The sequence below is a fragment of the Eucyclogobius newberryi genome, unplaced genomic scaffold (assembly GCF_026437365.1).
Source record: "Eucyclogobius newberryi isolate DKJ021-1_F unplaced genomic scaffold, fEucNew1.0.hap1 SCAF_15, whole genome shotgun sequence".
NCBI classification, from domain to species: Eukaryota; Metazoa; Chordata; class Actinopteri; order Gobiiformes; family Gobiidae; genus Eucyclogobius; species Eucyclogobius newberryi.
This window is the reverse complement of record NW_027315779.1, coordinates 25,205,465-25,231,956: the sequence shown is the minus strand read 5'-3', so window position 1 is coordinate 25,231,956 and position 26,492 is coordinate 25,205,465. Positions and strand designations below refer to the sequence as shown.

Sequence of the window (26,492 nt, the reverse complement as noted above, 5' to 3'; positions counted from 1 at the left end):
TCTCTTCTCACTTGGACATCGCCCAGAATGAATGCATGCTGGGAGGGGCGTGAGGAGGAGGGACGAAGGCAGAGATGGAGAGAGAGCAGAGGAGAAGGGAGGGAGGACAGAGCAGCGATGGCGTCAGAGGCTTGGTATAGTGCGCATGCTTGGAGAGAGAGAGACTGCCTATTGATCGGAAAGCAAAAAAAAAAAGGCTGCGTGAGGACATTAGGCTTGGCTGTATTCATTTATGGGATACAGCGATACACAACAAGGCTGCCATCTTTCTTCTGGACAAATCTTCACCGGGAATGAATAGACGTAGCAAGGGTTGAAGAAGTCAGAATCGTCTCGTGAAGGTAACGTTTGGGTTTTGCATTTCTCATCCTTGCTCTGCTGTAACCATGGTTTCTTCATCTCCTTCCAAGCATCTCCGCTCCTCCCCCACCCACTGCTGTTCTCACCTCATGACAAGCACTTGCATCTATTGCCTCTTTTGTTTGAAATAGTTGAATAAATTAGGTAGGTCCAGCATTTTGTTATTATTTCAGCCAATGACAAGCCGGGGTCTGATGGGGAAAAATCCAAATATGCTGTTTGTATTGCATTGTCTATTACGAGCGTTTTCTTGGCCCTTGCTATCGATTCTATTCATGTTTTAACAATTCACTGATGTCAACCATGTTATTTTAGCCTGTGATCCAAAATGGTTCACTTATTACAAGAGAAGGGATGATTTATTCTAAATTTGACATATATATGTATTGGTTTTGGATTATATACAGTAAAGATGCAACTACTGATTATTCTAGTGGACGACTAGTCAGCAATTATTTCATTTATCCAATTATTTGGCTAGTGCTAGTCAAACATGTATTTCTATTGAATGTTAAATTCATTATTACATTATTAACCAAATAAAGGTTGAAATAGGGTGACTGAAGACTACCAGATGGAGAATATTTATGAATAAAGTGTGTTATTACTATTACTATTATTTAATTTTGTTTTGTATGTATTTTAGAGATAACGTTATCAAAATATGATTATTTTTATAGTTGACTGTCACAATTAGGCGATTGGAATAATCAGTACTAATTTACCCTATGTTAAATATTGTTTTATTTTAAAAATTGCCATGATATTTCTCTCATAAACAGGCATCCAATAGTTGCCAGATACAATAATCAACAATGGCCTTAGACAAAATTCTAATATGAAACTGAAATGTTCAACTCCAGGTTTCATTTTGAATGTCCATTTTTGACCATGTAAAACAATTTAATGTATATATTCATCAACATGAAATAAGCAAATTTACAAAATGCACATAATCTAGGATGCAAGATATATGGCAATCAAAGTCGCTATTTGAATGGCCGCAATCAGCAAAAAAAATTAACGATTTAAGTCCATTGCAAACAACAAATATCCTGTTTTATAATGTATAAAACCTGTTTGTTCTGCAGTTTAGACCTCACAAACTAACCCATACAATGCATGTGATTCTTGTATTAGTGTGTGACAGTTCAGATTTGACTCTTCTCTCAATTATTAACACTTCTGGTGGTTATAACATGAACTTTAAAAAGAATCAAACTATTGAAATCTAATAGCAATCGCAATTTTGGTCAGATCTTTTTTTTTGCTATCATAATGGAGCCTTAACATTTATGGTCACCTGACTAAAAGGTTGTAATAGGATTCATCTAAGTGCCTCTAGATACAAATGACTGAGTGACTATTACATTGATCTCTATAACTGCCTCAGCCCCACCTGAGTCTACACTCTCAAGGTCGAATCAAAAAGCCTGTTTCAATAGCACAAATTTGCCCTTGTGCCTTTTTGCAAGAACACAATTTTCCCCATTGATTAAGTCTTAATTGCAAAAGTCCATTAGTCAAACAAATTCTAGATGTCCAGCAGTAAGATTACTTGGCTGTATTGCTTTTTCAAACCATCAGTAGGCATATTTTTTATCCACTAACTGGACAGTCACTGGTTCAATCCTCCTCTGAATATTGCTGATGCTTCCTATGCTGTCTGAATATAATGGGCTTTAAACTGCATATGATTTGCGTTACTATGGTTTCTGCAACATGGCATAACTGGGCCTGTTGGGGTGACGGTGGTGCAATGTCTGCCCACTGACAAGTTGGCGGCTGGTTTGAACCTCAAACCAAAAGAATGAATTCTAGATGTTTCAAAATACTATGTTAATCAGCTGTATCGTTTGGGTTCAAGTCTGGGTGTGTTGAGTTGCATCAGTTGCACAGTGAGTATTTGCCCTCCTACCACCTAATTGCTGGTTCTAAACTCACCAAAAAAATAATTAAAAAGTAGTATAAAAACACAAATATTCTTGCCATATTTATTCTTTTTTGCCTCCTTTTTTTTTTTTTTTTACAAGTACACACAAAAAATATATTTGATATTTTTGATATTGATATCTAATGCATTTTTATTTATTTTTACTCAGAGCCTTATAATCTAAATTTTGGATTGATGTCCTTTTGCATTATAGTAAGAAAGTGCATAAGAAGTTTGAACGAGCCACACTTCTAATAGTAAGTTCCGTCAGCTGCACTCAAGTCTTTCATCAGAAGGGAAATAATTGGTTCTATATTGACTGACTATAATGCATCCACCACAGCTACAGAACTCAAGAGATGTGATGGAGGAGAGCTGGAAAACAATCTCCACACAGTGCAGAGTGTGTGAGAAGGAAGGGCCCTGCACAAGCTGCTTTTAAATGGATAAGGCAAAGCAAACAGAAGGGAAATAGACTGGATTTACTGGATTATAATGCAAGAAAAACGAGTCAGTCCTCATGCTATTTTCAGGTCTGGATAGCCACTTGGATTCAACAAATCAAAGAGCTGTATGGGTGATGATATTTCAGCTGCAACATGGTATTTACAACCATGCGGAAAGACGACTCCCGTGGTCATGGAGAAGATGTCAGTGTGTTTGTGACGGGTCAAATCATTGGCATCGAGCAGAGAAAACATCTGAGGAGAAGCAGAAACTTATCTATTGGTGTTTGGGACGAGCTGGAGAAGGTTTTGAGCAGTGGTCACTCTCTCACATCATCAATACACGATCATGGTTAAAAATAACACCGGAATGAAATGAATATTTTAATATCGCAGAGGTTTATTGAAACAACGCTGCAGTGAATGTGTGCTGTGATCAAAGCTAAGGGCGTGTGACCTTTTGGCATCTTCTTTTTGCCCATGAATATTATTTAGATGGTGGTAAACCGGAAGTTACATCTGGTCAGTTAATGGCATTGAAGGATGGGTCAACTGAGGACGGATTTGCCTGTTCATGAGTTTAAAGCACCAGTTTGATTGCGGCTAAAAAAATTAATAATAGTTTTAGCTCAATACTATCAAAACATTTCTAAAGATGTTCACTTGCAATAAATGAACCATGAACCACCTTTGGGAATGGAATAATAAGACATTTGTTTAGGGAAGGAATTTTGATCATTTTTGTCCATCTTGTCCAATATGTAATAGAAGTCTTATCTTACAATAATATCAATCAAGTAAAAGTATAAAGTGGTCCAAAGTAAGGACAAATATTTAATAACATGCATTTTGTAGGGGTTTATGTGCGCACAAGAACTGTATAATTGAAATGGAATGCTCAAATAATTGAATAAAGTCAACAAATAAAGCTTTTGTAAGTAAGAAAAATGCTCTGAGAAGTACTATTTAATTCAAAAGTGACTGTGGTAAGTGTGTGTGCCTGTCTGAATATGTCTGCCTGCTCATTAGCTAACATGCTAATTGGCTTTGGGCACCATACTTCAAAGCTCACCTCGCCTGGCAAGAGTCTCAAATAATTGCACATTTGGAGAGACGAAAACAGATGCCAAAATCCTGAGGTGTCTTTGTCCCTGGAAATAGTTAATGAGCACAACAAATGGAATAAATTGTGAAAATTGTGTGTGTTTTATTTAAAATTAAAACAACTAAATACATACTGGCAGATACATTTGCTGTATATAGGAAAATACAGTTTATATTGAAACAAGCAAGATGTATTTGTATTGCACCATTCATACACAACAGAAAACAAATATACAAATAAAAATGTATTTAAAGCCTTAACAACAACAGAGGTTAAGTAGACTATTGTAACGCAAATCATTCACAAACAACGTAAGACTAGGCAAATCAAGGTTAATATTCTGACACACATTGCACTTACCAGAGTATTGAGAGTATTCCCAGTATTCATTAGCGGAGGGTTCCAGAAGACTCACCAAATGGTTGAGTTCCCACTGGGACTCGGGCCCCTTCTGGCTCATAAACCTGTCTCGGCTTTGTCTCTTGATAACGACATTAGGATAATAGGATAAGGTGTGGTTTTAATTGGGACAAGCAAAAAATAAATAAATAAAAACATGACCCATTAAAAGCCAGAAGCCAATTTACAATCACAATTTACAAGACTATATTTTGATGATTTTATAGGATTGCCGTTAGCTATGTTAATAAGGATATGTGCGGTTCTGTCATAATGTGTGTGTGTGTAATTGCTCCAAAAACAGACCATAGTGATTTGACATTTTTGGGTCAGACTTTCCTTAAATGAAGCAACAGAAGCCGAGTTGATGGAACATTCTTTTTTGCATAGATACAGTCAGCATCCAAGGGAACGCCCACTAAGGCCGGAAGACCTCTGTGGGGGAAGCAAGCCATTCATTTTAATATAGAGGAGCTGCTCTATCGCTCTTCAAAAACTAAAAGAGCCAATGCAACCTTTAGACTATGTACTAGAAATCTTTGTGCTGGCAGTTGGTACAATAAAGTGGTCCAATTTTGCATTTATATAAGAATGTTATTGAGCGCTGCGGGCGAAATGCTACAGCGATGCTAATGCTGCCTGCTGTATTTCAACATCTACAGAGCAAATTTCTTTTGTGGGTTAAGGCCAGGTCTATTAGCTTTGCTGAGGCTCTATTGTGACTCTGTTGTGCTTAAAATACACACAATTGGCCAGAAAATGTCTTGAAAGGGGGAAGCTGTAGGAATTAATGTCTGACTGGCCTAATGAAATTGTTTATTATTTTAGCTTTATTTTATTTTTTATTTTATTTTATTTCATTTTTATCATTATTATTATTTTATCATTATTATTTTATTTATTTTTCATTTTTATTTTTATTTATCTATCCCCCCTCCATTCCCTATTACGATATGAGAGGAGTTTTGTTAATACAAATTTTTTGTTTTGTTTATAAGAGTTCTTTTATTAAGAGTGTTTTTTTTTTTAACTTCCTATAAGTTATCTGTCCTTTTCCTTTTTATCTACTGCATTGTAACAACGAAATTTCCCCATGTGTGGACAATAAAGGATTATCTTTTCTTATTTTGAAAAACGACCAGACAGTTACTTAGTGCACCTTTAAATGTTCATTTGGAATCATTTAAACTGGTATTTCCTGTTGTATGACAAATGGCGTAATTATCCTTTCTCTAATTAAGAAACACTCGTGGCGCTTTAGTATCAACTCAGCAGCTTGTGATATCGATACTGTATCACCATATCTTGATATTTGGTAAAACCATTGAAACTGTGCTCTCTTCCTTCCAGGTGCCAGCTGTGCTCCTTGCCAGGGGTCGCCATGGAAGCCCCGCTCGTTTGCCTGGATGAGGAGTTCGAAGACCTGCGCCCGTGCCGAATGGACTCTCCAGAACATTCCACATACTCCACCTCCTCCACCGTGGCCCTGGTGCCCATCAGCCGCGAGGACTTCTCCGAGCTGGACAACTTCTCCGAGATGATGAGCTTCAAGTCCATGGAGGACCTGGTCAACGAGTTTGACGAGAAGCTCAACGTGTGTTTCCACAACTACAACACCAAGACGGAGGGCCTGGCCCCCATCCGCAACCACAGCCACAGCCAGGAGGACGAGCAGCAGCTGCAGGACGAGGAGTGAGTCGCTGTTATGGGGGGTCATGAGGCTGAAACAGTTACACAACGTCAACAATATCTCAAATCTTCTATTGGTTTTGGAGGTGATAGTGGCTCAGTGGTTAGAGCCCATCGAGGAAACTGCTGTTGTGATTAAGCCGATCACTTTTACATACATATTACCGTGCTTAGCGGCTAAACCTACTTTTGTGTTACAATTTTAAAGTTATTTCGCAAAACAAATATTTTTTTATGAATGTATTCTCAGTCTTTTTTCAAAACATGTACTACCCACCCCTTTGCGGGAAAAATTAGACCTCCTGAAGGGCCAAGTTTGGCCCGCAGGCCCCACTTTGGGCTCCACTGAAATGTAGAGAAGCCTCATCCTCACTCATTGTGTCGTTGTTTCCCTCAGACACTTTAACCCCACTGCCCACTCGTCATTGCAAGGTCATTTTTATTCCATTCATAAAACTATAGCTTGAGTGCCAAATGTGGAAACACCACAACAATGTATACAAACAGTGGCTCAGTGGCTCCGCCCGTGCTCCCCCTCCCTCTCCTCTTCCTCTTCCCCCTCTGCATTATTCAACACCATCTCCCTTCGCTTCACTTATCTTGGCTCCACTCTGTGCCACTCAAACGTCAGCTGACCGCCATTTGTTCCCGCTGGGAGCCAGAAACAGCGTGGATGTGACAAAGGCTATAAATAGTCTGCTTGTAGGTGTTGGGCGGAAGTGTTGATGAGGACATTATGAGATTCAGATGCTTGGAAAGTGACTTGGATGGAAAATTAGAACGTGGGACTGTGGGTGTTGACAAGCTGTGATTCACATGCAATAAACATGCACATAACTGATGCTATGGCGCCCTGCATCGAGTTTTAGTCCTGGATTAGAGGAGCTGTGCTTGCAGTTACATTTGTTCTTCCCAAAGCTATAGTGTAAAAGCAGCTCTGTGTGCGGTCTGTAAATATAAAGCCTTTCTATTGGAACTAGAACATGATGTTTGTGCTCTGCCAGCAGGCGTGTTATTGTTAGAAATGGCATTACGGCAAAAGTCTGCTTTGAACCTGAGATTTATGAAAAGTGCTTCTAGACTCACTGTTTAAAATGAACTTGTTTTGATGGTAAAAATTGGGTAGCTACAATGTCTTTAAAGTAGAAGCAAGTAATTTTAGCGATAGAGCTGTGAAAATACAATGTCAGATTTTGTATTTTTGTTTGTTAAATAAGACAAATCATTGTCAAGTGGAGAAAAATGACAATCCCTGGGTGAAATGTTAGATTAGACTACACATTTCACTAAAACATAGTGATCACAATTATATTTCAGATTCTACCAAACATTCTGCCTATTTGTCCCATGTTTGACCATTTTTGTCAAGTTTATAATTGTACTTCCTGGTTAAACATGAGCATCAAATATGACACAGGCAGAGGTAATTCCACAACTGTTACCTAGCAACCATACTGAAAACAAGAGCCAAAACCCATATAACTTACACGACAGCTATGATTTCACAAACAATAATCTGATATAACAGCTTTATTATGTTGAAAGATTGTTTAAACTGTCAGAAAAGTGCATCTGTTAAGTGCAAATTGTCAAATTGTGTTTTCAATGGCACAAAATAGGAAGTGAAATTCTGTTTTAGGGCTGTTATTTTAAACAGAAACAGGCAAAAATACATATTTAACCATCACATTGATAAGTAAAATTTAGCCATGCTTTATTCCTACAATTGTGATTTGGTCGTGTAATTCAGTGTTGATTCCTTTGCAAAATAGAGGCTACAAAAGAATGTATTTATATATTCATTTCATTCATTTATTTTTTTATTCTTGCCCTAATTTGCTCAACAAGATCTGATGCTGCTTTTCTATGTTTTTAAAGTCAAGCCTTTTTTTTTACCAGACTGATTCTTATCATTACTAAATCATTATATGTTTATTGATAGTTACACAACACGCAATACAATGTACATCTTTGACTCAAACAGTTACATTTGCACCTTTATATCATGGGATTTTATTCGATTCTATCATAATCATAGGTTGTTTAAATATGACGAAACCTTTAAGCACAAACTCTGACAGTTACATAGAACAACATGCTTCAAGGTTATCCAGATTTAGCCTAAAACGAGAAAATCCCTGCAGAAATTACAGCCAAATCTTCCGTTCGGTGAAAAACAGCCCCACTGCCACGCTTTGAGCTTAATCCTCTGAGTTTGTCCGATTAGAGACAGCGAGAGGAGCCAGTGTGACATGAGGATGTGAAGCTCCAACATGATGAGTTCACACACACACGCACGCACGCACACACACGCACACACACACACACGGTTACATAGAGACTGTCAGCTGCAGCTGTGCAATACTTGTCATAGTACTTTTCATTTCCTGAGGTTTCTACACATTTTACAGTTCTGTCTTGGCAACACAGTCACAACGTTAACATGACGATTGTTCCACATGCAGGTAATAAAGATGAATAGATGTGATACGTTCAGGGGCACCTAGCATAAGGCTGTATATCAGGGGTGTCCAAACTAACCAAATACGACTAAATACCTCAAATACGGCCCTCAAACCATTTTTTTTTACTCTCTCAGGATAATGTGGGCCAATTTCACCTGGAAGCCTAAGTACTTTTGACTCTTCTACAATGATATGCTCAATAACTACATTTCGGTGTAAGACTGACCAAATATTAAGGTTTTGACACTGAATAAAGGTGATTTCACTTTTAGACAAATGCAACTTTTTGGAATAATTCACTGTATTGACCACCTGCTTGGGCCCTCTGCTTGGTCTCTGTTTCTCGTAAACATAGTGAGTTACCCTGGTGACGGTCAGATTCAGGGCTGCAAGATCAAAATCACAATATGATGCAATATTTAGGTTCTCTGCAAAGAACAAGTGATCCTCTCTCATTATGTATAAACCCTGTAGTTTAGACCTCGACCAACATAATCTGAAATGCACAGGGTAAGAATTATTTTATTAGTTTGCTGTGGCAGTTCAGATTTCAGTCTTCTCTCAAATCTTAATGCTCCTGGACAAAATGTGCAGCTTGAACAGAAGAAAACTGTTAAAATGTCAATTGCAGTGAGATATTTTCAGAAAATGTTCCTACAGTTTGATGATGTTGTTGGATGAGCGCTGACATTTTCTTCTTCTCTTGTTTATAAAAAAGTACATTGCAAAGATGAGATGAATTCAATATTTCTTACTTTTAGATTGAACTATGTTGGTAGATAAAAATAATCAAAAACAATGTCATTATGTGTGGAGGACTATGATGCCCAGTAATATACAATAACGGTAGGATCCCATTATATTGTGGAGACATTTATAATCCATGCATATCTGATTAAGATTAAGAGCCCCAAGAGAGCGTGAATGTGGTAATGTCTTGTGGTAATCTGTGTCCTGTCTTGTTTTTGTCTCCTACATTATAAATTGTCTTGTATACTGTATTAGATTTAGGATAAAACGCATTATGTTTAAATATAATGTTTCACAATTATCCAATGTGAAAAGCTGCATGTAGAGAACACTGTGAGTACCACTGAGTCTCATCTTTATGTGTTCATTCTGTTTAAGGCCAAACTTTTTTCACCAAGGGCAGCATTTTGAAACTTAAACGGGGCAGAGGGCCACAAACAACCTGACAATGTCGAATTTGTTGAATGACACAGTGAATAACTCGAAATTTTGCATTTGACGTAGTTGCGATGAGCCTCCACACCTTTAATTAGACTTGTAACATTAATATTAGGTTGGTATAACGTCAATGTGCCTGAATTTTCCCAATATTACAGTAAAAAGTACTACTTTTTGTTGTTTTGGCCAACTTAGCAGGGAGCTGGAGGGCCAAAAAAAAATGGTCTGAGGGCCGCATTTGGCCCCCGGGCCCTAGTTTGGACACGCCTGGTTTAAGGGATCAGTAGTACAAAAGCTTCAGGTCTGACGTGTCCTGCTGAGATTGTTGGCCTTGGATGTTGGATGAAAATTGGGAATATCTAACTTCCATTTAAAAGCAACACCGTCACTACAAGTTCAGAAAAGCAAAGCCACTTATTGTCCTGTTCTGTGGGACATTCAGAGCGCATGTCCTGTTCTGTGGGACATTCAGAGCGCATGTCCTGTTCTGTGGGACATTCAGAGCGCATGTCCTGTTCTGTGGGACATTCAGAGCGCATGTCCTGTTCTGTGGGACATTCAGAGCGCATGTCCTGTTCTGTGGGACATTCAGAGCGCATGTCCTGTTCTGTGGGACATTCAGAGCGCATGTCCTGTTCTGTGGGACATTCAGAGCGCATGTCCTGTTCTGTGGGACATTCAGAGCGCATGTCCTGTTCTGTGGGACATTCAGAGCGCATGTCCTCTGAGGTAACCTTTGCTCTGAATGGGCCTCTGTGTGTGGCAGGAGGCAGTGCCACGAGGAGCAGGGGCACAACACAAGCCTCAGACAAAGACCCCTGTGAGACACTTCTCTGCAGGACACTTACCCAGACACTTCCCGGTGCTATGATGTGAGCGGATTCTCTGTACCTCCACTTTAGGGCCAATGTTGAGTCGGACGCGGTTTGTTGTTTCGTTTTTTGGGGGGGAATTTGGGGCTGGTGGGTGTTTGTTTCTTTTTTTTAATTTCCTTTATATTACTTATTTGTTTATTTAAAATGTGTGTGTTCTTTTTGCATTTTTTTTCACTATAGTTTAATTATTATAATTTTTTTGCTAGTTTTTTAAAATAATGAATGCACTTTTGGGGTAATTTCTTGGTTGTTTTTCAATGATTTATTTTAAAAAGTGTGTTTTCTTTTTGTTTTTTACTAGGGTTTTCTTTTTGTTTTATATTCTTCTTTTTGCTATTTTTTTATATGCACTACTTTTAATACTTTTTGGGTTGTTTTTCAATTATTTACTTACTTGTACAGTTTAGTTTGAACAGTTTTTAATGTTTTATTTTTTACTAGGGTTTTTTAATTGATTGGATGCACGTAGGTTTTTTGACTTTATAACATAGAACATGTAAAATATAACAGAAATATTTCAGATCTTTTCCACAAACTCACATATTCCCCCATATCATTAAACAAATAATTTAAAGTATTAATTATATTCATTCTTACTACAATTTGTGCATATTTGGCTATATTTAACCATCTTCAAATTGTTCTTTGTCATCTTGACCACGTTCTTACAGGTCGCCGGAATGAGGCGTCGCCCAATCACAGAGCAAACGGTGGCCTAATCCTCTTATGTAACGGTCGGCTGCAGCGTGGCTTTAAATAGGCTTTAGAGCTGGGCCTATTAATACTTCATCAGTGGTTTTGTGTCCCCGGTCATACCTGGATCTAACATGTGCGTGTTTGTGTCGGCTACAGCGTGTGGGATGCTCTGACGGACAACTACATCGCTGCCTGGGACGGACCGGACAAGGAGGGTCTCAACGGGAACCTTTCCGATCAGGAGGTAAGTCGTCCTGCCCCCCACGCTTCTTTCAAAATGTCCAGATACTAAATGTCTGCTGCCCGTTGTGATATCACAGGATGGGCTAAGATTGAAGCGATAGTAATTGTGCAGATCTTTGGTCAATAGTAGCAATTCCAATCCGTTTCTCACTCTTTGTAGTGAATTATATGTATGTATAATGGTTTGCCCAAAGATGGGGCTTGATTTGAAAACCATGAGGCAGTGGGTCGTCATGAACATGCTCAAAGTAACGCCTCAGACCTTCTGAAATGTACTTTTAAATACTGCAGCAAAAAATATACATACCTGCCCTCAAATGTAATGAAAGAAAACAAACAGTTACCCACTCTAAAGATTACAGATACTTAAAGACGAAGTACAGATACTTAAAGGCAAAGTACAGATACTTAAAGACAAAGTACAGATACCTAAAGGCAAAGTACAGATACCTAAAGGCAAAGTACAGATACTTAAAGACAAAGTACAGATACCTAAAGGCAAAGTACAGATACCTAAAGGCAAAGTACATATACCTAAAGGCAAAGTACAGATACCTAAAGGCAAAGTACAGATACCTAAAGGCAAAGTACAGATACTTAAAGACAAAGTACAGATACTTAAAGACAAAGTACAGATACTTAAAGACAAAGTACAGATACCTAAAGGCAAAGTACAGATACTTAAAGGCAAAGTACAGATACTTAAAGACAAAGTACAGATACCTAAAGGCAAAGTACAGATACTTAAAGACAAAGTACAGATACTTAAAGACAAAGTACAGATACCTAAAGGCAAAGTACAGATACTTAAAGACAAAGTACAGATACTTAAAGACAAAGTACAGATACCTAAAGGCAAAGTACAGATACTTAAAGACAAAGTACAGATACTTAAAGGCAAAGTACAGATACTTAAAGACAAAGTACAGATACTTAAAGACAAAGTACAGATACCTAAAGGCAAAGTACAGATACTTAAAGACAAAGTACAGATACCTAAAGGCAAAGTACAGATACTTAAAGGCAAAGTACAGATACTTAAAGACAAAGTACAGATACCTAAAGGCAAAGTACAGATATATAAAGACAAAGTACAGATACCTAAAGGCAAAGTACAGATACTTAAAGGCAAAGTACAGATACTTAAAGACAAAGTACAGATACCTAAAGGCAAAGTACAGATACTTAAAGACAAAGTACAGATACTTAAAGACAAAGTACAGATACCTAAAGGCAAAGTACAGATACTTAAAGACAAAGTACAGATACTTAAAGACAAAGTACAGATACCTAAAGGCAAAGTACAGATATATAAAGGCAAAGTACAGCTACCTAAAGGCAAAGTACAGATACTTAAAGACAAAGTACAGATACTTAAAGACAAAGTACAGATACCTAAAGGCAAAAGTACAGATACCTAAAGACTAAAGTACATTTACTTGTGTACTTTGTTACTTTCCAGATTGTACCATGTGATCCAAGAATGACAGATTTTAGAAACAGATGTATTTGATTTTGGGTTTTGGGCCCATGGTGCTGTCATTTTAGAGTAGTTATGTGGTACAACTGGAGTAGTACTTGACTATATTGCACTGAACTGTTGAATAAATGAAACAAAAACCACCTACACTTTGTAACTTTTCTGATACAGCATCTTATTTCCCTTCATGGAGATGTTACAGCTTTACCTGGAGTGTGACATGAACATGAGACTAAGCCAAGTTACAGGTCAGATCAGATCAGAGAAAAGGCGAGCTAGCTTATAGTAAAGATACATGTGATTATATCTGTGATTGAATAAATGCAAAATCAGTTTAATGCCTAAGTGTGGAACATTCCGGGCGAAGCAGTAACACTGGGACAAGCAGGGGTTTGACCCAAGACTAAAGATTTGAAGAAAAAAAAGAGATAAGAACATAAGTAGATCATCATTTCACATTTTGTTCATTGTAAATCTCAATATTGATCTAAAACAGCTTAATAATAGAAACAGCTTCATTGACTTCCTGTTCAAAACTGCAGAATGGATAAGCCCCGCCTCTTCATTTACATAAGCTTTTCGTTATTAAACTTGCAGGCATATAAACCTTTTGTCTATATGATATGAAGTGCACACATTGTTTAGGTTTTGTAATCATTTAAACCACAGTTCAAAAGAAAAGCCAGTCATTATTGCCAGTGCACAAACTTCTTTTGTTCTGCTTGAATGAATCCGCTGCAGTGTTCCAGTTTTGGGTGAGCGCACTGCCCCATCCCTCCTCCTCCTCTTCCCTTGGCTTTCGCTGACACTTAGGACATGCTTGACCACCCCTGACCACCCCTGACCAGCCCTGACAGAGCCGAGGTTTCTGGCCTCTAATTGATTGTCTGAAATGCTCGGACAGTGTGCATTTTACAGCCTGGACAGGGTCTAGACAGGGCCTGGACCGGGTCTGGACAGGGCCTGGACCGGGTCTGGACAGGGCCTGGACCGGGTCTGGACCGGGTCTGGACTGGATCTGGACAGGGTCTGGACAGGGCCTGGACCGGGTCTGGACAGGGCCTGGACCGGGTCTGGACAGGGCCTGGACCGGGTCTGGACCGGGTCTGGACTGGATCTGGACAGGGTCTGGACAGGGCCTGTACAGGGCCTGGACCGGGTCTAGACAGGACCTGGACTGGGTCTGGACCGGGTCTGGACTGGATCTGGACAGGGCCTGTACAGGGCCTGGACCGGGTCTGGACCGGGTCTGGACCGGGTCTGGACTGGATCTGGACAGGGCCTGTACAGGGCCTGGACCGGGTCTGGACAGGGTCTGGACAGGGTCTGTACCGGGTCTGGACCGGGTCTGGACCGGGTCTGGACAGGACCTGTACAGGGCCTGGACCGGGTCTGGACAGGGTCTGGACCGGGCCTGTACAGGGCCTGGACCGGGTCTGGACAGGGTCTGGACAGGGTCTGGATCGGGTCTGGATCGGGTCTGTGGACAGGGTCTGGACAGAGTCTGGACCGGGTCTGGACCGGGTCAGGACCGAGTCTGGACAGGGTCTGGACAGGGCCTGGACAGGGCCTGGACCGGGTCAGGACCGAGTCTGGACAGGGTCTGGACCGGGTCTGGACAGGGCCTGGACAGGGCCTGGACAGGGCCTGGACCGGGTCTGGACCGGGTCAGGACCGGGTCAGGACCGAGTCTGGACAGGGTCTGGACCGGGTCTGGACAGGGTCAGGACCGAGTCTGGACAGGGTCTGGACCGGGTCTGGACAGGGTCTGGACCGGGTCTAGACCGGGTCTGGACAGGGTCTGGACAGGGCCTGTACAGGGCCCGGACCGGGTCTGGACAGGGCCTGGACCGGGTCTGGACAGGGTCTGGACCGGGTCAGGACCGAGTCTGGATAGGGTCTGGACAGGGCCTGGACAGGGCCTGTACAGGGCCTGGACCGGGTCTGGACAGGGTCTGGACAGGGCCTGTACAGGGCCTGGACCGGGTCTGGACAGGGTCTGGACAGGGTCTGGATCGGGTCTGGATCGGGTCTGTGGACAGGGTCTGGACAGAGTCTGGACCGGGTCTGGACCGGGTCAGGACCGAGTCTGGACAGGGTCTGGACAGGGCCTGGACAGGGCCTGGACAGGGCCTGGACCGGGTCAGGACCGAGTCTGGACAGGGTCTGGACCGGGTCTGGACAGGGCCTAGACAGGGCCTGGACAGGGCCTGGACCGGGTCTGGACAGGGTCTGGACCGGGTCAGGACCGAGTCCGGACAGGGTCTGGACCGGGTCTGGACAGGGTCAGGACTGAGTCTGGACAGGGTCTGGACCGGGTCTGGACAGGGTCTGGACCGGGTCTGGACAGGGCCTGGACCGAGTCTGGACAGGGTCTGGACCGGGTCTGGACCGGGTCTGGACAGGGTCTGGACAGGGCCTGTACAGGGCCCGGACCGGGTCTGGACAGGGCCCGGACCGGGTCTGGACAGGGCCTGGACCGAGTCTGGACAGGGTCTGGACCGGGTCTGGACAGGGCCTGGACCGAGTCTGGACCGGGTCTGGACAGGGCCCGGACCGAGTCTGGACCTGGTCTGGACAGGGCCTGGACCGAGTCTGGACCGGGTCTGGACCTGGTCTGGACAGGGCCTGGACCGGGTCTGGACAGGGCCTGGACCGAGTCTGGACAGGGTCTGGACCGGGTCTGGACAGGGTCTGGACCGGGTCTGGACAGGGTCAGGACCGAGTCTGGACAGGGTCTGGACCGGGTCTGGACAGGGCCTGGACCGAGTCTGGACCGGGTCTGGACAGGGCCCGGACCGAGTCTGGACCTGGTCTGGACAGGGCCTGGACCGAGTCTGGACCGGGTCTGGACCTGGTCTGGACAGGGCCTGGACCGGGTCTGGACAGGGCCTGGACCGAGTCTGGACAGGGTCTGGACCGGGTCTGGACAGGGCCTGGACCGAGTCTGGACCTGGTCTGGACCTGGTCTGGACAGGGCCTGGACCGAGTCTGGACCGGGTCTGGACCGGGTCTGGACAGGGTCAGGACTGAGTCTGGACAGGGTCTGGACCGGGTCTGGACAGGGTCTGGACCGGGTCTGGACAGGGCCTGGACCGAGTCTGGACAGGGTCTGGACAGGGCCTGGACCGAGTCTGGACAGGGTCTGGACCGGGTCTGGACAGGGCCTGGACCGATTCTGGACCTGGTCTGGACAGGGCCTGGACCGAATCTGGACCGGGCCTGGACCTGGTCTGGACAGGGCCTGGACCGAGTCTGGACCGGGTCTGGACCGGGTCTGGACAGGGTCAGGACTGAGTCTGGACAGGGTCTGGACCGGGTCTGGACAGGGTCTGGACCGGGTCTGGACAGGGCCTGGACCGAGTCTGGACAGGGTCTGGACCGGGTCTGGACCGGGTCTGGACAGGGTCTGGACCGGGTCTGGACCGGGTCTGGACAGGGTCTGGACAGGGCCTGTACAGGGCCCGGACCGGGTCTGGACAGGGCCCGGACCGGGTCTGGACAGGGCCTGGACCGAGTCTGGACAGGGTCTGGACCGGGTCTGGACAGGGCCTGGACCGAGTCTGGACAGGGTCTGGACCGGGTCTGGACAGGGCCTGGACCGAGTCTGGACAGGGTCTGGACCGGGTCTGGACAGGGCCTGGACCGAGTCTGGACCGGGTCTGGGCCAGAACACAACCAGAACAAAAGCATTGTTCTCTGAAATCTATATTTAGTCTCTGTAAAGTGGCTTCTAGAAAACATGTCTGTAGTTTATGCTTTAAAGTAGATCCATCCTTTGAGACATTTTACAACATTATTCATTTTGTTAAACATGATGCAATATGTAAAATCAACTTCTGTGCTTTTAACCATGTTCAGACGGTGTTCCTTTATCATTAGCTTCCTGATTGACTCTTGCAGTAATAAGACTTGAGCGGTCACAATGTCACAATGTTACAGTAAAACGCTACTATGAGGGGGGCGTGGCCTTTTAGTCAATGGACCCGTTTAATATGTAATGTAATGTAAAGATAAGTAATATGTTGTATTTCTATTCAATTTAAACATGGTTAAATACTCTGCTGTTACAATTATGGCACTGACCAAAGGTTTTTAGTTCTGATAAATATGTCACATCAAATAATCAGGGGTTAAATATTGTAAATAAACATGTGTTGAACTAAAAGTAGAAGGACGAGCGTGGCTGAACGTACCTGGGTGTGAAGTCTCTTGTGGTGGCGCTGTGGTTTGTGCTGTGATCAGGGGGATTTCTGTCAACGCAGCAAATGTTCTCATAAACTGCATTTCCTCTGTGTTTAGATCCATGAAAAGGAAGAAGAGGAGATGAATGAGAAGAATGACAACGCCAACTGCCTGAGCGAGGAGCCTCTGATGTCAGCTGATCAGGTGAGTGTCGGGTGAAGGGGCCGATCTCTAGTTTTAAGGGTCCCTATGTGAGACGTTTAGGGGGGTTAGAATAAAGAATAAAGGATAACGAGGGACATAAAAACATTGATTTATATAATATTTTGTTCATGGGACAATCTGTCTTTCAAAGCCTTTACTCACATAGAAACCTGTGATTGTGAGTTCATTTGAGATTGAATTGGTCAAAAACACCAAAAGGAAATGATTATTGAATTAAAGTCTAAGTATTTGTTGTCATACACATGTGGGGAAAATACTTTGGAATGAGTCTTCTGATTTTTAATATAATGTACTGTATATTTTGGGCAAACATTGCTGTATTTGCATTATAAATCAAATTATTCTTACATTATTCTTGTGCCATGTGATCCATTAAGTCAATAATGTATTTATGCTATGCTAACATATGCATGCTTATGAAGGTGTGTGTACTTATGTGTATATCTTTCACAACATCCGTTTAAAAACTCTTTCAAATGTCTACTTTTGAACATTTGCGCTTTTCCATACAGCAACTCTATTTCAACGTGATGTGTATCTTTGATTTATTAGGTGGATGTATCAGTCAGTTTCCTTGTGCTTTGCTGCTTTTGCTGGAATATTTCATGTGGAGGTCACAACATGTTTAGCCCCTTAAGAGTTTTTGGTGACCATCCCTAATATTCTTTTGTGTATTAATATATAATCACTTTTTTTACTCAGTGAAAATAAACAATCGAAACAATTTTTAATGGAATTTTTAACCTCAATATCCCAGAACAACCCAGAAGGTTTATAGAACTTCATAAAAATTATATAAAAACTTGAGAACAATTTGATCTCCTATAATCCTAGCAGCTTGCCCAATGCCCATGCTCCATATTCATAAATAAACACCACGTATGGGCCTGTGTCATGCATTAAGTCTGCTGCCTCTTCCTCTAAACCTCTTCCTGCTGTTGTTGAAGGTCATCGAGGAGATCGAGGAGATGATGGAGAACTCCCCAGACCCAGGAGAGACGGAGGAGGAGGAGGACGAGGAGTCTTCATCCAGGACTGACCCGTCTCTGCTGGAGGAGATCCGTGAGCTGTCCCACGCCTCCAACAACAACTGCTCTTGTGAGGGTACGTGTCCTGTATTTAGTGAGGTGCAGTGGTCCAAGTACAACCTGGAGGATGACAACAGAACGATTCCAAAAGCATTTCTAAACAGGGAATAACTGATGTGGGTAAAATCTACTACAATCTAAACAAATAATGAAACGTCAGTTCAGTGGCGTACGCCCTCAGCGGAGCCTGTACGGCCTGGAAAGAGCTGCATGGAGTGCTTCTGTCAGCTGTGGCACACGTGAGCATCACACAAAGGCCTGTGCAGACGCAGAAGGGTCTCGCTGATACAAGGTGATGCAGTTTGCCTCGTCAGGCGCAGATATGATCATCTCTGCAGCGCCCCAAGTATTCATGATCCAAGCTCTTGCTCTAACTGAGGACTATGAGAGTGAAAGTAGGTCGGACGCTTTATCAGAGCGAGGGAGGAGCTGCTCCGAGAACACCTGTGTTAAACACTCATAAAGCGGCCGTTTAAAGGCTCCAAAGGTGCTGTGTTCAGGGCAAGAGGGCCGCCCTCTTTTATGTGGGAAAAAACCTTAATCAACCCCACAAATGTCAGTCAAATCAGCAAATGATTTGTTAGGTATATATATAGGAGGGCCCTAGGGCTTCATTGTCAGCAAAGTACAGAGTGAAATGGGGGATAGAGAGAAGGGAGGACATGCAGTAATTTGTCGGAGTTGGGAATCAAACTCATGACACTGCGGCCTGTAGGGGTCAGCACATAGGGGCCAGTTCATGTCTTGTTATTTTGACACAAACGGTCCTGTACTTCTGTTATTGGTTAATTCTTGGAACTCTGGGGGATAAGCACTGGACCTAAAGGGAACATAATTATAATATACATTCAAACCTAAATGAGCTTTTAAGCTTGTTAAAAAATAATCTTCCCTCGTGATTTGATGGCCAATGTTTTTGATACACATCCCCCCTTTTCCCGCGTATTTACCCATGGGTTATATTATTGCTTCCCATCTTCTGACCTTCAGTCAAAAGTTCCAATAAACTACAGCTTTCCTTAACCAATATCTTTTATCCATTATTAGCTTCAGTAAAATGGTCAATACAAAGTATAATGACTGAGGAGATGGTGGTAGATGAATGCCCGGCCTTAAGGCCTGTCATTGGGCATCACATCTCCCAAAGGTGGGGCCACCCCTAAAGGGACCTTTGTGTTACTGTCCCTATTTATAGAAGACCTGACAAAGGCCTGTTAGCATGTGGCTTTTCAAATGGATATCAGGATGGGAGCTCAAGGACAAGCGGAGAGCAGTAAACCGCCATCTCAGCAAGTCCGGTATTTCATTATATCAGTTCAGATCGAGGCAGACAATGGGTCACAGAGTGTGCAGAGTTAAGTTATAGGTCACATTCTGTATCATTGCTGCTCCAACAGGACTGTAAAGGATTGAAAAGAAATATAATACATTCTATTACAAAGCCAATATTATGCATGTTCACAGACATTGGTCCCCACATATTTGCTGGATAGCCTCAGTTGTGTCTTAAAAACAGTTTTTTTCTATGGGAAATTTACAGTACGTCTGAAAGCTTCAAAGTGGGTGAGACTGTTAAGCTCCTTACAGAAAATGTCCTCACTGTGTAACTCAAAGAGAAAATTGGATTTTGTAATACAAAGGCCAAATAGACCAAAAACATTCAAAATGTTTTTTTTTTGGTTGAAACACAGGAGCACAGCACATTCTTTGCCATGCTCCTGCAACAAGCTACTATAAAATAACTAAATAGCTAACACATGATATTCCTCTGCTCTGTGTACTCTGCAATTGATAATTCCATCTTGAAAATGGCATTTAAACAAAGTATTTACAGGTAAACCCTTTCTTTTCTTCTTTTTTTTTTAAAGAAGGATTTTTGTTGCCCATAGGCTTTATTAAACAGGACATATCAGCATGAAATAGAGATGAGAGAGAAGGGAGAACATGCAGTAAACGGTCAGAGCCGGGATTCGAGCTCACAATACAAAGAACGGCTGCACATGAAGCCTGGCATGTGTGCTGCTGCCTTAACCACTCTGCATGGGACACCTACACCCTCCATAGGTTTGCCCGAGTCAGCTGATTAGGCAGATTTGTAATGCAGAATATACTTCCTATTGCAGCCGGCCACTTTAGCTGGACAGGATTTTTTTTATACTTACTCTACAGATTTTTTGAACTACAGCTTCTCAAAAGGACTAACTCATCATTTTATTTCCCCCACCAAATGTGGAAAAAAACAATATCATGAGATCATTTTCAGCATGTGCACGATCTTCTAACAATTTACACTATGCGCCTCTGTTGCTGTCGTAGATACCTGTATTTCCAGATGTTATTTTCACATATACAACCAAAATACCATGGTTGAGGTGCCCGACAGCCGTGTGCAGTGCCTGAATCAAACAAAACATGTGCCAGCACTGAAAAACAATCACTAAAGTCAGACGTTATCCTCCGTTCCAGGCCTGAGCTTGATGCCCAACTCCACCCTGACGGAGCTGCTGGAGCGCATCGAGACGGCCATCCGCGACTACTCGGAGGAGCTGGTGCGACAGCTGGCCCGGCGCGAGGAGCTGGAGTTCGAGAAGGAGGTGAAGAACACGTTCATCACGGTCCTGATGGAGGTGCAGAACAGGCAGAAGGAGCAGCGGGACAGCAGCAAGCGCCGGCGCAGGGACAAGGCTCTGAGTCTGCAGGGGAGCGCCACCCTGAACACGGCGAGCAACACCAGCTCCAGCGGCAGAGCGGAGAAGACGGGCACCATGCCAGCCAAGGTACAGGGTTCACTCTGGGGTATCTGACCTAGCATGGCGTCTACTCCCCCTAAGTATACCTTTAAATCGCCTCATTTTAGCATCTCTTAACATACTTGAACAAAAGCACAGCAAAAACGGTATTCCAGGACCAAATCAGAAAGGATCCAGCACTAAACTGATGACATAACCTACAAAAATAACATATACATCAAAATGTTACCGGGGCTGTAACTGCTTAACAGTTTGAGGATCAGCCACTGCTCCAGATTGTTGGCATCCTCTACTTGAAATATCCCTTGAAAAGATTACTGTCTTGAAAACTTTAACCAGTTTTTATGTATCGCTCACTTACCTAATGCATTCTAATTATTCACCACAATGAGTGAACAAGTGCTTTCCACGACTTTCAGAGGCCAGAGCAGGGTTTACTGTAAAGCTAACAAACATTACTATTCTAACAGCGTGTTTCCTGCTTTACGGAGAATAAAACGATCTATAATTAGATGCAGACAGCACATAACTGTCTCATTTTCACCCTAAAAGCTGCTTTTACAATATATCTTTACTGGGGCAAACAGATTTGACTTTACTACATGACAAAAGGTACACTAACAGCCTGCTGTATCCATGGAGATGTTATTACTTTGCCTGGAATGCTCCGCAGTGTGGCCTCTAACTTATCTTTCTTGGATTTATTCAATTATGTTGCTAAAAAATACTGTGAGCACATTTGCCTCTCCACAGATCTGACTCTTTGGCTTTTCCCCACATATTTTGTCGTGTTAGCATATTTAACGAATCCACCTGAATACAGCGTTGATCTTGTTTAAACTTAACGTGCGAGTGCATTGTCAGAGAGTGCCTCTTAACATAATGGAGCCGCTCTCCATTAGCCTGTGCAGCGCTGTCAGTTCCAGGAAGAGCGCTAAAGTGCAGTGACCTATCAGACGCAGGAACACAGACACGCACTGAGGAATGTCCATTATGTCCAGACTACACGCTCACGCTGCAAATGTACATGTTATTGAGTCTAAAGTATTGTACATGAGCAGGCGTGTCCACAGGTTAAAGGGACAGTACATTTTCATTGTTTTTATAGGAAAATGATGAGGATTGAGTACCGTATTTTCCTTTTTTCATAATTTTCCTAGTGCAACTTATACTCCATTGAAGAAGAATTCAGTGGATTTAGTGATTTGGGGTAAAACTGATGCTTTGGTAAACTTGTTAGCATGTTCTTTATGCTATAGTTATCTGAATAACTGTTATAATGTTACGTTAACATACCAGACACTTACCACAGTTCTGTCTGTGTCTCATGTAGCTGAAGGTGTTAGCGTTAGCATACGTCATGTAGCTGAAGGTGTTAGCGTTAGCATACGTCATGTAGCTGAAGGTGTTAGCGTTAGCATACGTACACCTGTTCACCATGTTCTCTAATCTCTTATGATTTTAAATTGCGTTGCATTTCGTATACTCCAGTGCGACTTACATATGTTTTTTTTCTTCTCTATTATGCATTTTGTGGCTGGTGCGACTTATACTCGGAAAATACAGTATTTCATATTAGAATATCACATACGTAAATTATTCTTTTGTAATTAGTTCATTGTAAACCAAAATAGTGATCTAAAAAGGCTTGATAATAGAAACGGGTCCATTGACTTCATGTTCAAAACCACAGAACTGATAAGCCCGTTGTAACATTTCACTGTAACAAGCAGCAGATTTACATTCATTTGTCTTTATTGTTATAAAAGAGGTTAAGTGACATTCTTAAACCTACATACAGGATATACACAGAGAAGCAGGCTGAAACATGCACAAATCAATCAAAGTACAACTCTCAGCAAGTTAAAGATACACCATGGTTAAAAGCTCAGAAAAGTACATTTTATTTGTTGATTCTGTGCTGTCTAATGTCGATAACTTGTCATCCATGATAATGATTTACAGTCGGTTGACTGTAAATCAAGCTTTTTTTAAATCGCACAGACCTTGAGAGGATTATTCATGCTTTCACCAGCTCAAGAATAGACTATTGCGATGTACTTTATGTGGATGTCTCCCATTAACCAACACACCCAGACGTCAGCACATCGCCCCGGCTCTTTTTGCTCTCCTTTGGCTTCCCGTTTCTTTTAGACTTGATTTTAAAATTGCACTTTTTGATTTCAAAGCTCTATAATTTTGGACAAACTCTGGAACAAACTGCCCCCGACATGCACCACCATCAGAGACTTTAGCCTTTTTATATCTAGGCTTAGAAGGTATTTATTCAGACTGGCTTTTCACACTCTGTAATGTAGTGACACGTTATACATATTGTACAGTTTGTTTTTACTTAGTTTTACATGTGTGTTGCCTTGATTTTTTTTATTGTGAAGCACTTTTGATTGATAACACAATATTTCCCCTTTAAAGTGACTCAATAAAGAGTTGCGTTAACGCCTGACAGAGATCGATCCTCTGCCGTTACAATTTATATAAAGTTCCACCTCATTTTAAAGTCCAAAAAAAGGCAAAGCAATCACAAAATGAAGGTATAGAAGTGGTATGTTTGTTTAAATGTTACTTAAATATTAGTTTTGCTATTTTTGACTTCCTGGATCCAACATGTTCTTTTTGTTTAGTTTTTTCCCCCTCTCAATTTAATACCCATTATATTAGGATGTTTATTGTCTTTTCACTGAAAGTTTTTTTTTTAAATGTGGGACTGGCTCCTCTTGATATTGTGGAAAGAAGCTCGTATGCCAACATTCAAGACTGGCACGGGAAACATCACGTGACAAAATGAGGCTGTAGCTGAACTAAAAGACATATTTGTGGGGATTGTTGTACGTTTAAAAAAAAAAAATTGTTACTGTCAGGTAGTAGCCTGACCAGCCATTCCCAACACGTTTTGGCAGACTACTTCTCAAAACTGTGTGTGGGTCTGGGGCTCGACCGCTGCATTTCAATTTCTAGGGCGGAGTTTAGAGCAGAGACAGAATCAATCACATAAACCCAGAAGTGACGCAAAAAACGCGACACGCTTAACCGGATATTACGTCGCCCATGTCAACAAGGCGTGTTCCGCGTTATCCGTCCCCGAACGCAGAAAATGTCTCCTGAATCGCGATGACGCCCTTCGCATAACCGCATCTAACGCACGTTCATCACGGCGAGTAGAGCGGACTTTCCTGATTGTTCAAACCGAAGTGAGAGCAGAAGTAAACACTCGGTCACGAGCCGGGTCACGAGCCGGGTCACGAGCCGGGTCACAAGCTTTCACGAGCCGGGTCACGAGCCGGGTCACGAGCCGGGTCACGAGCCGGGTCACGAGCCGGGTCACAAGCTTTCACGAGCCGGGTCACGAGCCGGGTCACGAGCCGGGTCACGAGTCGGGTCACGAGCCGGGTCCGCCATCTTGAATGTTTTGGAACGGGGGTGAAGAACTACTTCCGTATCTCAGTGTGACTCGTTAAAACCTCTGACTGGGATTGCTCGGTAACTGGATTACCGACGATTTCATTGGCTCTGACTCCGATTCCAGACCCTCACGCATTCAAACAGAATGTGGGCGGGGCTGGCGGGTCAGGCAAGTCAGGTAGTTGATTCAATACCTTGTTTTGTGTTGTTTTTTTTGCTTGCAGAGGTTCAGTATGGAGGGACTGTCCAACATCCTGCAGACCGGCATCAGACAAACATTCGGAAGCACAGGGAACGACAAACAGGTCAGCGCTCGAGTCAAACCTGCCTCTGTGATAATGCACGGATATGAAATACTTTTGTACTCGTGTTCACGTCACCTGGACTAATGCTCTGACAAGGCCTCGCTAGATCAATGCCGCCCGACGCGCTCATTGTGCTCGTGCGTGTAACATGATACGCTGACTGTGACTGTATTCATTGGTACTGGCGAAAGCAATGGATACTTCAATGTGGTTAACAATTTGTACATTTTTGTTCGTCAGTATATCAACACAGTAATTCCATTTGAGAAAAAAGCCACTCCGCCATCTGTAGACGACCTTCAGATGCTCACGAAAAGTAAGGCAATGAAATACTGCAGTGAAATACTGTGTACACGTGGATATTTGTAGATGATATTTTATACAGAGGTTTTTTGTTGACTGTTTTTGCAGTTCTTTTTGCCATCAAAGAGGACAGTGACAAGGTGCCTACTCTGCTAACTGACTACATATTAAAAGGTAAGGCCCATTTTGTCTTGAATTTATATTTCACTTTTATGATTCAGATGAAAAATGTGATTATATGAATATATTATGTCAACTTCTTTTCGTCGTTGTGTGGTAATTGAAAGCAAGTAAACTAAATAGTCTGCCAGTGGAGTTTTTGTATTTTATGATACTAAACCTAAAACATGACTGGAGATTGAAAGCAACAATGTCTTTTGGAAAATATAGATCAGTGTTTCCCAACCAGGAGTACGCGAGCACTTACCAGGGGGTGCTCGGAGTGAATTCAGATTTAAAAAGTAGGTACAATGTAATGTGTTTGCATACTTGTATAACAAGAAAAAAATATTCAAACGATTAATAACATATAAGTAAACGAATGTATATTTGAATACGGTAATCTCTATTACACCAGTAGGGGGCCCACGGAGTATGAGCCAAAGCTTTAGTTGTACTCGGCCTAAAAGAGGTTGGAAAACACTGATATAGATGAAAGAGGTGGCATAATACATTTATTTATATGATTACATTATTATTATTATTATGGGCTTCTAAAATGATTAGTATAATAGTCTCTCCAATCCCAATTTGAATTCAACAGTACAAGGCTGTTTCAAAGGGCTGCAACGAATAATTGCACAATTAGTCAATTAATCGTTGCAGCCATAGTGATCACAATACGTATGAAGTCGACCTAAACCTTCAGTCACCATAAGTATTTGGGTGATAATGTATTTAAAATGTCTCAATATACAACAGAAATAATTGTTTGACCAATTGACTATTAAAATAAACCTTAGTTGCAGCCCTAGTATTCTCACATGAAACCCAACTATAAATGCTTGCACCATTTGGTTTGTATTGTGCAATAATTGATCTTAAATACGTCCTTTTTCTCTCTAGTGTTGTGTCCAACCTAAAGTGCACAGCCAGGCCCGAGTCTGCCCCCTGCTGGTCTCCGGCCCAAGCTGCATGAGCATACCTCTGTCTCCCATCTCCACACAACCATGGATCCTCACCGCTCATCTTCTACATGATCATCTCTCCACCTCCTGACTACTGCCTTTTCGCTGAGCTCACCCTCTCTCAGGCCCTCACCAACATGGCCGCCTCCTTTTGCACACACCTCTCATTTCAGGCCCTCACCAACATGGCAGCTTCCTTTTGCACACACC

General features: G+C 42.4%; 1 protein-coding gene across 3 annotated transcripts; it reads left to right on the top strand.

Moving 5' to 3' along the window:
* Positions 1 to 159: 159 nt before the first annotated feature.
* Positions 160 to 26,490, top strand: fez1 (fasciculation and elongation protein zeta 1 (zygin I)). 3 transcript variants are annotated; one of them, XM_072446897.1, is made up of 11 exons: positions 160 to 341; positions 5,594 to 5,935; positions 11,313 to 11,400; positions 17,182 to 17,268; positions 18,237 to 18,393; positions 20,844 to 21,154; positions 24,772 to 24,852; positions 25,093 to 25,168; positions 25,264 to 25,329; positions 25,546 to 25,616; positions 26,221 to 26,490. In XM_072446897.1, the coding sequence occupies exons 2-10, from the start codon at positions 5,625 to 5,627 to the stop codon at positions 25,599 to 25,601; spliced, it is 1,233 nt and encodes a 410-aa protein (XP_072302998.1). In that variant the 5' UTR covers positions 160 to 341; positions 5,594 to 5,624; the 3' UTR covers positions 25,602 to 25,616; positions 26,221 to 26,490. The 3 variants fall into 3 exon arrangements, with proteins under 3 accessions (XP_072302998.1, XP_072303000.1, XP_072302999.1); XM_072446898.1 differs by lacking the exon at positions 160 to 341 and adding an exon at positions 490 to 504; XM_072446899.1 differs by lacking the exon at positions 25,546 to 25,616.
* The last annotated feature ends 2 nt before the right edge of the window (positions 26,491 to 26,492 follow it).

Excerpts from the sequence above, each read along its gene's own strand:
- fez1 (XM_072446897.1), top strand. The coding sequence starts at position 5,625 with ATGGAAGCCCCGCTCGTTTGCCTGGATGAGGAGTTCGAAGACCTGCGC. Across the intron at positions 21,155-24,771 it reads CGGGCACCATGCCAGCCAAG|AGGTTCAGTATGGAGGGACT; the intron begins GTACAGGGTTCA and ends TTTTGCTTGCAG. Across the intron at positions 24,853-25,092 it reads GCACAGGGAACGACAAACAG|TATATCAACACAGTAATTCC; the intron begins GTCAGCGCTCGA and ends TTTGTTCGTCAG.